The following is a 13,131-nucleotide window of genomic DNA, read 5'->3' as shown; positions in this document are numbered from 1 at the left end:
AGTAAATTCACTCAGCCCTGCCCTACTCTATACAAAGTTCCCAGTCAGGATTTCCACTGAGGAGAAAGAGCCAGCTCGAACACAGTTCTAATTACTCACCAGGGGACACCCACAACAGCTATATAGGCTTTTTATTTTAGATGTGAATAAATAATAAAAAATCACCAAGTCCATGAGGAAAACTCAGAGAGTGGAACTAAAAAGAAAAGCTGATCCAGAGGAAATAGAATAACTCAAGCAAAAGAATAGAAATACATGATTAGGTAAAGCCCTATAACAGGAGAATACAGGGGAAAAGAGAATAGGGAAGGGCTTGTAAGATTAAAAATATGATTTTTAAAATAAAAAATTAAATAAAAGAAATGGGAAAAAGGAAGTGTTCCAGAAGGTACTGCAAAACGACAAGAATATGGAAACCATTAGAGAAAATATGAAAGACATTAAGGGCCAATCTAAGAGACTAAACATTTGAGTAACAGGAAATCAAAGAAAAAGAGAATAGAGAAAATGGGGAGTTGAAAATCATCAAAGAAATAGTGGCATCAGTCACAGCTGTACACAAACCTTCAGATTGAAGGGGTCACGAATTACCAAACATACAATGAAAAAGAACTCACACCTAGACTCTCACATCAACAGAGAGTTCTGAAACATCAAGGAAAAATAAACTAAAAGCTTCCAGAGAGAGAGAAAGGAAATTCACCTACAATAAAATGAATAGAATATTAGAGGTTTCCATTTGCAAAGGAAAAATAATTTTTAATCTACAATTCTATGCATGGCTAAATTGTCCTTCAGTGAAAGGGCAGAATAAAGACATATTCAGACTGACAAGAATTCAAAACATTTACCTCTCATCACCCTTTTCTGGGAAACTACAACTAGAGGAAAGACAAATGGAAACTGACCACGAAATTGCCTCCATGCCAGAGGCAGGAACAGTGGGCTGGGAGACTGTTGCTTTTCAGCACAAGCTCTTCTTTACTACGTAATGTGTTACTGTGAGATGTTACTACCTTGATAAAAATATAAAAGCATGGCTCTGAAGTTAGCCTGCCTAGTTTAAAACATGTAGTCCAGACGCACTCTGCCCACCCCTTCCTCCCTTCTAGAGTTCCCTACAGAGGGCCAAGCGAGGGGAGTGGGCACACTTTGTGAACACCAAGGAAGGTTATCTAATACACAGCCCAGATGACTAAAAAACGTGTCTCTTCCCAAATTATCAACTGTGAGAAGTTCCTATTCCTGCGTCCAGCTTATACTATATAACCTATATTATATAACCTCTCTGAACAGAACTTTGAACAGGAATAAGAATTAATGTTCCTCCAGAGCACTTAGGCAAGAAAAAGAAATAAAAGGCACCAAAATTGGAAAGAAAGAAGTAAAACTATCACTATTTACAGATAACTGATACTATATATAGAAAATCCTAAGGATTCCACCACAAAACTATTAGAACTAATAAACGAATTCAGTAAAGTTGGAGGATACAAAATTAACACACAGAAGTCAGTTGCATTGCTATTCACTAATAATGAGCTATCAGAAAGAAAAATTAAGAAAACAATTCCACGTATAATTACATCAGAAAGAATACAATATCTAGGAATAAATTTAACCAAGGAGGTGAAAGACCTGTACTCTGAAAACTATAAGACATTGATGGAAAAAACTGAAGACAACAGAAATAAATAGAAAGATATACTGTGCTTATGGATTGGAAGAATTAATACCATTAAAATATCCATACTACCCAAAGCAATCTACAGATTGATTCAATGCAATTCCCATCAAAATACCAATGGTATTTTTCACAGAACTAGAATAAAGAATTTACAATTGTATGGAACCACATAAGACCCCAAATAGCCAAAGCAATCTTGAGAAAGAAGAACAAAGCTAGAGGTATCATGCTCCCTGATTTCAAACTATAATACAAAGCTATAATAATCAAAACAGTATGGCACTGGCACAAAAACAGACATACGGCTCAATGGAATAAAATACAGAGCCCAGAAATAAACCCATACAGACATGGTCAATTAATCTATGACAAAGGAGGCAGGAATATACAATGGGGAAAGAATAGTCTCTTCAATAAATGGTGTTGAGGGGTTGGCCTGGTGGTGTAGTGGTTAAGTTTGCATGCTCCACTTTGGCAGCCCAGGGTTCATGGTTTCAGATCCCGGGTATGGACCTACACACCACTCATCAAGCCATGCTGTGGAGGCATCCCACATATGAAGTGGAGGAAGACTGGCACAGACGTTAGCTCAGGGCCAATCTTTCTCACCAAAAAATAAATAAATAAATAAATAAATGGTGTTGGGAAAACTGGACAGCTACATGCAAAAGAATGAAACTGGACCACTATCTAACACCACACACAAAAATAAATTCAAAATGGATTAAAGATCTGAATATAAGACCTGAAACTATAAAAATCTTAGAAGAAAACATAGGCAGTCTGTTTTTTGACATCAGTCCTGGCAATATTTTTGGGGCCAGTATCCTCAGACAAAGTTAACAAAAGCAAAAATAAACAAATGAGATTATATCAAACTAAAAATAAAAAGCTTTGCATAGCTAAGGAAACCATCAACAAAATAAAAAGGCAACCTATTGAATGGGAGAAGATATTTGCAAATCATACATCTGATAAGGGGTTAATATCTAAAATATGAAGAACTTAGACAACTTAATATCAAAAAACCCCCCAAACAACCCAATTAAAAAATGGACAGAAGACTTCAAAAGACATTCTTTCAAAGAAAACATACAGATGGGCAACAGACACATGAAAAGATGCTCAACATCACTAATCATCAGGGAAATGCAAATCAAAACCACAATGAGATATCACCTCACATGTCAGAATGGCTATAGGATCAAAAGGACAACAAATAAATATTGGCAAAGATGTGGAGAAAAGGGGACCCTCAAACACTTTTGCTGGGAATGTAAATTGGTGCAGCCACTATAGAAAACAGTAGGGAGGTTTCTCACAAAATTAAAAATACAACTACCGTATGATCCAGTAATTTCCACTGCTGGCTGTTTATCTAAGAAACAAAAACACTAATTCAAAGAGACAGATGTACCACTTTGTTCACTGCAGTGTTATTTACAATAGTCAAGATATGGAAGCAATCTAAGCATCCATCAATAGATGAATAGATAAAGAAGATGTGGTGTGTGTGAGTGTATATATCTGTGTGTGTCTACATATACACACACAATGGAATATTACTCAACCATAAAAAAGAACAAAATCTTGACATTTGCAACAACATGGAGGGACCTAGATGGTATTATGATGAGTGAAATAAATCAGATAGAGAAAGACAAATACCATATGATTTCCTTTATATGTGAATTCTAAAAAAACAAAACAAATGAACAAACAAAACAGAAACAGACTCACAGATACAGGAAACAAACTGGTAGTTACCAGAGCAGGGAGGGGTTGAGGATGGGTGAAATAGGTGATGGGGATTAGGATGTACAAACTTCCAGTTATAAAATTAAATAGCCAAGGGGATGCTAATGTACAGCATAAGGAATAGAGTCAATAATAACATATTAACTTTGTATGGTGACAGACGGTAACTAGACTTATCATGGTGATCATTTTGTAATGTAATATAAATATCAAATCACTATAATATACACTTGAAACTAACAGGATATTGTATGTCAATTATACTTCAACTAAAAAAAAGAATTGATGTCCCTGATTTCCTCCACCTATGGACTGAGACACTGGCAACAGCCATTATTGTGACCTAGTACAGGCATGCTGATGCAGATGCTGGCAGACACCACTGGAGTTCTGCTCCTGGCCTGTTAGCACAAGGGTCTGCCCCACCCACTAGAGCACCAATTTAAGCCCGCCCTAGGGAATGGTCCCACCCAACAGCAAGAACTTGAGGAACTTGCAGGCTTGCATAGGTGGAATGTGTGGGACCTCTGCAGCAGAGTGAGTGGGTCTGCCTCTGCAGTACAGGGTGTGCATGAGGGGTGGGCCTGCATTGGCAGAGTGTGTGGGGCCTCTGAAGCAGGGCGAGTGGATCCACTTCTAGTGGGTCAAGGCATGCACATGGGGCAAGGCTGCATTGATGGGGTCTGTGGGCCTGCAGGCAGTGGGGCTTGTCAACTGCAGCAGACCTGTGCTTCTAAAATAGCCACATAGGGAATCAGCTCCACCTTCCAATGCCTGAAACAATTGTGTGCTGCTACACCTGGACACCTGGGGCTGTCCCCTCCCAGCTGCACTACTAGAGAAGTGACAATAGCCTTGCAAGCCAAAGGCCTATAGCAATTCTAAGCCCCTGAGCCTAGCAACTAGCTGCACTGGGGGTCTACTCACTTAACAGAAAAACTGCAACAGGAATGTGCTATGAGACCTTGCAGCCAACTGTGCTAGGGCTCCCATGCCTGATAAAGTGACTGAAGGGACCACAGCAGCTATATGCAGCTGAGCATTACAAACAGCTGGCCAGGGGGACAGCCTAGCCTCCCCATGCACCTCCAGCAAGAGCAACTTGGCCCCAAAGGGCACATGTAGCGCAAAGAGAGGACACACCAGGAACATTTGGAACTGATGAGAAGAGGGAAGTACACTGCTGGGCCTCATAAGGCCTCTCTTACATAAGGACACCCTCTAAGATCTGAAGACGTAGTTGATCTACCTAATACATAGATATAAGCATAGAAAAAGAGGCAAAATGAGACAAAAGAATATGCTCCAAGTAAGGGAACAGGACAAATCCTCAGAAAAACAACTAAACAAAAGGGAGATAAACAACCTGCCTAACAAAGAGTATAAACTAACAGTCCTATGGATGCTCACTAATCTTGGGAGAAGAATGGATGAATTGAGTGAGAACTTGAATAAATAATTGAAAAATATAAAAAGAAACCAATCAGAAATGAAGAATACAATAATAGAAATGAAAAATTCACTAGAAGGAATCAGTAGCAGAGTAGATGATACAGAAGAATGGATCAGTGAGCTGGATAAAAGACTAAAAGAAATCACCCAAGCTGAACAGATACAAGAAAAAAGAGTTAAAAAGAAGAAGGACGGGGCCAGCCCAGTGGCACAGTGGTTAAATTTGCACATTCTGCTTCTCAGCAGCCTGGGTTTCACCGGTTCGGATCCTGGGTGCTGACATGGCACCACTTGGCAAAAGCCATGCTGTGGAAGGCATCCCACGTATAAAGTAGAGGAAGACGGTCATGGATGTTAGCTCAGGGCCAGTCTTCCTCAGCAAAAAGAGGAAGATTAGCAGTAGTTAGCTCAGGGCTAATCTTCCTCAAAAAACAAAAATAATAATAATAAAAAAATTTTTTTAATTTACAAAAAGCTAAACTTAAAAAAAAAGAACAAGGACAGTCTAAGACTTCTGGAGAACATCAGGCACACTAATATTTGTATTATAGGTGCCCCAGAAGGAGAAGGGAGAGACAAAAGGGCAGAAAATCTATTCGAAGAAATAATAGCTGAAAACTTTCTAACCTATGGAAGGAAACAGACAACCAGGTACAAGAAGCACAGAGAGGACAAAACAAGATAAACCCAAAGTGGTCCACACCAAGACACATTATAATTAAAATGTCAAGAATTAAAGATGAAGAGAGAATACTAAAAGCCGCAAGTTACATACAAACTAAACCCCATAACACTATCAGCTGACTTCTCAGCAGAAACTTTACAGGCTAGCAGGGAGTGGCATGATACATTTAAAGCACTGAAAGGAAAAAACCTACAGCCAAGAATACGCTACCTGGCAAGTTTATCATTCAGAATGGAAGGAGAGAGAAAGAGTTTTGCAGGCAAGCAAAAACTAAAGGAGTTTATCACCAAGAAATCAGGCTTACAATAAATGCTAAAGGGACTTATTTAAGTAGAAAAGACAAGACCACAAACAGGAATAAGAATATTGCCAAAAAAAATAAAATCACTGGTAAAGGCAAAAATACAGTAAAGGCAGCAGATCAATCACCTATGAATATAATATGAAGGTCAAAAGACAAAAGTACTAAAATTATCTATTTCTATAATAAGAGGGTAATGGAAAAAAGAGGTTAGATATGATAGCAAAAACATAAAATATAGAAGGAGGAGAGTAAAAGAGTAGAGCTTTTAGCAAGAGGTCAAACTTAAGACACCATCAACTTAATATAAATTGCTATATACATAGATTATCACATATGAACCTCATGGTAATCACAAACCAGAAACCTACAACAAATACACAAAAAAATTAAGAGAAAGGAACCCAAACATAATGTAAAGAAAGCCATCAAACTACAAGAGAAGAGAGCCAGAGAAGAAGAAAGGAACAGAGAAGAACTAACAAAACACTCAAAAAAAAGTAACAAAATGCGGGGCCAGCCCAGTGGCACAATGGTTAAGTTTGCGCATTCTGCTTTGGGAGCCCTGGGCGTGGACCTAGCACCACTGTCAAGCTATGCTGTAGTGGTATCACACATAAAATAGAGGAAGACTGGCAGAGATGTTAGCAAGCAACAATCTTCTTCAAGCAAAAAGAGGAAGATTGGCAACAGATATTAGGGAAGAGCCAATCTTCCTCACACACACACACACACAAAAAAATAGTAACAAAATGGCAATAAATACATTCTTATCAATAGCTACTTTAAATGTCAATGAATTAAATGCTCCAATCAAAAGACATAGCATGGATGAATGGATCAAAAAACAAGACCCATATTTATACGCTGCATACAAGAGACACAATTCACCTAAAGACACTCACAAACTGAAAGTGAAGGGATAGAAAAAGCTACTCCAAGCAAATGGCAATGAAAAGAAAGCTGCAGTAACAATACATGTATCAGACAAAATAGACTTTAAAACAAAAACTATAACAACAGACAAAGAAGGGTACTACATAATGATAAAGGGAACAATCCAACAAGAGGATATAAAACTTTTAAATATCTATGCACCCAACATAGGAGCACCTAAATATACAAAGCAATTATTAATAACCATAAAAAGAGAAATAGACAGTAACACAATAATAGTAGGGGACTTTAACAGTCCACTTACACCAATGGACAGATCATCCAAACAGAAGATTTATAAGGAAACATTGGCCTTAAGTGACATATTAGACCAGTTGGACTTAGTAGATATATACACAACATTACATCCCAAAACCACAGAATACACATTCTTTTTGAATGCACATGGAACATTCTCCAGGAAAGATCACATATTAGGCCACAAAACAAGTCTCAATAAATTTAAGACGACTGAAATAATACAAAGCATTTTTTCTGAACACAAAGGTACGACGCTAGAAATCAACTACGGGAAGAAAATAGGAAAAGTCACAAATATGTGGAGATCAAACAAAACGCTACTGAACAACGATTGGGTCAGCCAAGAAACAAAGGAGAAATCAAAAAGTACCTGGAGGCCTTATTCACAATAGCTAGGACCTGGAACCAACCTAAGGGCCCATCAAGGGACAAATGGATAAAGAAGATGTGGTAGATATACACAATGGAATACCACTCAACCATAAAAAAAGATGAAATCTTGCCATTTGCAACACGATGGACCTTGAGGGTATTATGCTAAGTGAAATAAGTCAGAAGGGGAGCATCCAATACCATATAATCTCACTCATAAATAGAAGATAAAAAGAACAACAACAAACAAACACAGATACAGAGATTAGATTGGTAGTTATTGGAGGGGAAATGGGGAAGGAGGAAAGCAAAAGGGGTATCTGCACACATGTGTTTGGTGATGGACTGTAATTAGTCTTTGGGTAGTGAACATGATGTAGTCTACGCAGAAACTGAAATATATATAATGTTATAAACCAATGTTACCTCAATGAAAAAGTCATTCCATGATAAAATAACATTAATGCCCCACCTAAAAGAATGTACCACTGAAGGAGTGGATCTCTTCCCTCCTGTTTCTGTGTTTCCTCTGCAATATGCACTGCATCTCAGACACATGATGCCTAAATATCCCTTAGATGTACATATTCTGGTTTCTAGTTTCATGTTAAATCCTGATGCACGTGCTAGTGTGTATTTCTTCAACTGCTGAAGCAATAATTTTGTTGTAAGGTCTGCAGTTTTCACAAGCATGGATTTTGGCAACCTATCTTCTGTCCCTCAGACCCATCATACTCACTCAAACGAAAGCTGGCTCCAGGAGAGAGAACTTTGAATACCAAGAGTACTTCAGTGATGAGACACAGTGCCTAAACTTTCTCTGACTCTGTCTGCAAGAAACTGTCAGGCTGACAGGATTTTCTCTTTACACAAGCAAGCATTCTGATTAGTGCTCTACACTCATGACAGGCTCCCTGAACCTTTCTAACAGATTTAGGTACCACCTGGGGCTGGGAATCCCTATTAACATTTTTTCTTTAATCTCCCCTATTTATCTGCCAAATAAATACTACTTGAAAAGGACATTTTGAACATGGCTTTAATGTTCTAAATGTGTCTCCCAACTACTGAATAATTAGTTCCTTCATCTTCCTAGGGCCCCAAAATTAATCTATCTTATTTACACAACTGTACTTCTACCTTTTTAGAAGAGATATTACCTTTGCCAGTTTATAATCTTCAAGCATGTCTATGCAATAACAACAGGGGATGGAAGAGTGCATTTTAAGAGTGGAAGACCCCTTAGTGAGCGGTTCCCTTAAAATTCTATTTTATGAATATATACAAACTAAAGATAAAGACATCCTAGGGACACAGAAAGTGGTAGGCATAAAAATCTACCGGGGGAATAATGGCAGCACCTAATCCCAGTACAAATGAGAAGGATGAAAGTTAAGTTATCATACTAGGCATTGTTCCCAATTGCAACTCTAGTAAAGATCTGGTGGTGAAGAAGGTTGAAATTACAATGGTCACGTTCTCTTCACTGAGTAAGGTCTTATTCAGGACTGCTCTGCATTATAGGGCTGATATACCAAAGGCCCATAAGAATGTAGTTTTTCTCAGTTTCTATAAATGCCCTGTTAGAAAACAATCTCTATTATGTCAATCAGTAATCTTTACATAAGATTTTGTTGTTACTGTCTTCTGAATTCGGCACCAGCAGCACATTTCTATCATTATATCCCTTTCTTAGACAATGAGAATAGTAGAATGCATTGTTTCTTCATTTCCTTATACCTACCACGAAGCAAAGACTTGCATTCTTTATTTGCATTTAACTGAATGAAAATATCCCCCCTCTTCAATTTTGTCTTAGCCTTATATTTTATTTGATTCTACTGAATATGTCTTTTAGAGTGAAAAACAACATGACGACCTCTTGTCCTTTTAGAAGTAGGTAAGGTAAAAAATAGAAACAACCACTTAAATGTGGTTGATTGTATTATTTTACCCAATTATTCACCCACATTCCCTGCAAGAGGATTACACAACCTTGTCCACTGCACTGGACTTGCAGTGTCTTCCTGGGGCAGAAGTATACTCTCCCATGGTCAAGCCTGACTTGCTATGGCCAGTGACATATCAGAGGAAGTCAGAGTGCCACATCACAGCAGAAGCTTTAGGAGTCATAACATGATTTGGCTCTTGCTCTTCTCCCCATGTGCCAGGTTGCTGCTATTCTTTCAGCCTGCATCTCAGAATGAAGACACACATGAAACACCACCAAGATGATCCAGAGCCAATACACATCATGATAAACCTTTGTGGCTGAAAGCCACTGATGCGTTAAGGCAGTTTGCTACTTCAACATAACCAGGCAAAAGATGACCTTCATTAAACTACATCTCAAGCAGAGTGTTCAGACACTGAAAACTATGGTGAGTCCAGAGGCTGAGGAGGATGACAAGGATTTTGGAATATCTATCAGTGAGGACCACATAAGGGAAGTAAGCACACTGGCCTTGAAGAATGGACTGGGGGAGCAGATGGACTGGGGGAGCAGAATAAGGAAAGGAAGCACAGTACAACTACCACGGCATATCTGAAAAGTGACCAAATGGAAGACTAGGAGAAAAAAGTATACACTTACTATTTTTTCTTTTAAGGGCAGAACTAAGACCAATAGATATGGAGAGAAATAGATTCTGGTTTACTATGAGGAAGAGACTTCTACTAATTAAAAAATCAGTCTAATAATAGAATGAGTAGTCTTGCAAAAACAATATGCTTCCAGTGACATAAGACATGAAACAAAGGCTGGATTGTCACCACATATTAGGGGTATTATAGAAAGAAATCTTTATTTGATGGGAATTCATATCAGATGATCTCTCAGAATGCTTCCAATTCTGATTCTATAAATTCTAGAGTTTAGATGTTGCTATGTTCAGCTAGCTCTCTTGGATAAAGAAGAAAAGCTAATTTTCCTGGCAATAATGAATATAGAATAGCTTTTTAAAATCTGTCATTTTTCTGTCTGTCATGAAAATATATACCTTTTCTTTTCCTCTCAATTCAATATTACTTTTCCACTATTTTCCCTAAAGAAAGTGGGACTTCTAAAATACATTTTGTCCACTTTATCTTTGTTATTAACAAAATTTAGAAATTATCTTCACAAACATAGACCATTTTATTGGAGCTAAGAGTAACCAAATTAGGCAATAGGAAATTATCATCTCCATAAACAGAATATAGAAATTTTTATAGAAAAACCACTAAAATTCCTGACAGGTATAGATGATTTAATGTGAGAAGACATCTCTATGACTTATTTGTCAAATGTACAGAACTATTTGTGAGATACAAAGGCTGAGATAGCACATAAATGTTGAAATACTGGCTTTAAAAAATTCACATCACCTTCAAACCTAAATATTTCAAATGGCATTTCTTCAAGTTGTTTGCCTTCTAAAAAATCATCAATAAAGGTCTTATCTGTAATAACAACACCACTTCCTACAGTGTGAACATTTAGCCTGTAGAACTCTTGTGTCTGAAACTGCCAGAGAATCACTATTCACTCACCTATCTGACAGGAAGATTGTGAAGATCAATGAAACAATTAAGTACAAAATATTGTGTAAATGTAAAACTGCTACTATCATCATCCTACATGTACCTCTAACTCAGAGAATTTTTCACTACATTACTGTTAATTGGAATATTTAGGAAAAGTAGAAGATATAAATACTTACTAAGTAGTTCACTGAAAAAGAAAAACTGACATTAATATTAGTATTATACTATCTGGAACAATCAAGATAAGAAAGCACTGACAAATGACAATCTTAAATCCTTTACTGTGGTGGGCACTGGAGTATACAATGAAAACCCCAAGTACAAATCATTTGGTAACAAAAGCAGACTAATTTAACTGCTATAATAAGGCTTTTTGTTAAAGGTGTAGCTACTTACCAACAAGTCTTATTACATTCAATGTTGTATTTGTTAAGATGGGTGCATTCACTTTATTTAGACTGTAATCTGATTTCTTCCTGCTTTTTAGAGTTTCTCGAGAAACGCTTAATATGGAAAAACAAAACAAAGTTGCAATTAGGGTTTTCAAGTGGTAAATCAATAAGTTATTCAGCTTAGAATTTATTCTTCATTCACTAATTAGTTATTGAAAATCTTACTATGTGTCAGGTGGGGATATAGAGATTATCCTCCCGTCCTTACAAAGCTTATAGTTCATGGGGAAGAGAAATTAGTAAGCAAAGAAATAAAGTACTCTAAAGTATTTCTTTGGTTCTAAGACATTAATTATCAATCATTAAAAGATGTGTCACTTACAAAAACAGATGTTCTAGGGAAATTATACATCAAATGTAGCAACAATCCTGATTTAAGACTTAAAAATATGAAAATATAGGGCTGGCCCCGTGGCCGAGTGGTTGAGTTCGCACGCTCCGCTGCAGGCGGCCCAGTGTTTCGTTGGTTCGAATCCTGGGTGCGGACGTGGCACTGCTCATCAGGCCACGCTGAGGCAGCGTCCCACATGCCACAGCTAGAAGAATCCACAACAAAGAATATACAACTATGTACCGGGGGGGTGTAGGGGAGAAAAAGGAAATAATAAAATCTTTAAAAAAAAAAAAAAATACCTCCATTCTTTAAAAAAAAAAAAAAACATATGAAAAAATACCCTCCTTAGACTCTGAATTAAGTATAAGGTATGATGGTAGAGCCTGGGGTTGAGGCGTGGGTGCTAGATTCAAAGGAAAAGTAGAAGTTATATAGTAAGTGGAGACAAAAGGGGGACAATATGTGATAAGGTCAGAGGTAAGAGAGAACAGAGTGTTCTCACAGAAGTGACAGGAGTTCCAGCGCTACCACAGAGAATGAGTGGACAGAGGGAAAAGTGACAAGAAAGAAGGTAAGTAAAGGCCAGATCACTGAAAGCAATCACACCTAATGAGTATGAACCTTATTTTGAATGCAGAGGTGAGCCATTAAAAATTTTAACCAGGGAAATGACATGATCGAACCTGTACATAAGAGAAGATCTAAATTTGTATCCGAGAATGGATTGAAGGGAGCAAGACTGGAGACGGGAAGCCAAGGTAAGAGGGCTGATTCAATAATCTGGCAGAGATGATTTTTGCATGAACTAGGATGGGAGCAGTGAAATACAAGAAATTTTGATAAATTCAAGAGACACTTAGAAGTTCGAATTGATAGTAACTGTTAAGTGATTGGCTGCAGGCAGTAGTGCAGATTATTCATACTTCTTACGGGCAATTTAAGACAGTTTAGGAGGCTGCATAATCTTACCAAAAATGCAAGTTTATCTGGCAGACACTATCTTACCCGTTCATTTCAATTTAATCAGAGCTTTCCTTTTAGCCAAAATATACCCAAAACATCTAATGAAGAAGTCCAACAAAACAGTTTTACTCACTTCACAATGAATCACAGATATATTTAAACATTATACATATGTGAAAACCAATGGAAACATATCTTCCCAATTAAAATATCCACTTTGGGGGTAAAGGGTAGGGAAGAGTATACCTAAATCTATCATTAAAAATAAAGTATATTTGTGGGCATTAAATGTCTGATAGTCAGTCATGAGATTCACTCACTCACACATCAGAATCAGGCCCATTTAACTGGGAGAAGATGACAAAAAAATTCTTATGTTTCATAATTTTTGCAGAGGACAGCTTA

At 37.4% G+C, this 13,131-nt stretch overlaps 1 protein-coding gene across 5 annotated transcripts in view; it reads right to left on the bottom strand.

Moving 5' to 3' along the window:
• Positions 1-13,131, bottom strand: part of VPS50 (VPS50 subunit of EARP/GARPII complex) — a 131,734-nt gene that overhangs the window by 33,740 nt on the left and 84,863 nt on the right. For all 5 annotated transcript variants that reach the window (XR_011539032.1, XM_008526147.2, XM_070615661.1 and 2 more), the window contains one exon: positions 11,374-11,480. Coding sequence is in view for 4 of the 5 variants with exons in the window: in XM_008526147.2 (XP_008524369.1) it covers positions 11,374-11,480 (107 nt within the window). In the remaining variant the exon portion in view is untranslated. The remainder of the gene's footprint in view (positions 1-11,373; positions 11,481-13,131) is intronic.

This window comes from Equus przewalskii, chromosome 4, assembly GCF_037783145.1.
Source record: "Equus przewalskii isolate Varuska chromosome 4, EquPr2, whole genome shotgun sequence".
Taxonomy (NCBI): domain Eukaryota; kingdom Metazoa; phylum Chordata; class Mammalia; order Perissodactyla; family Equidae; genus Equus; species Equus przewalskii.
This window is presented reverse-complemented; position numbering and strand designations above follow the sequence as displayed.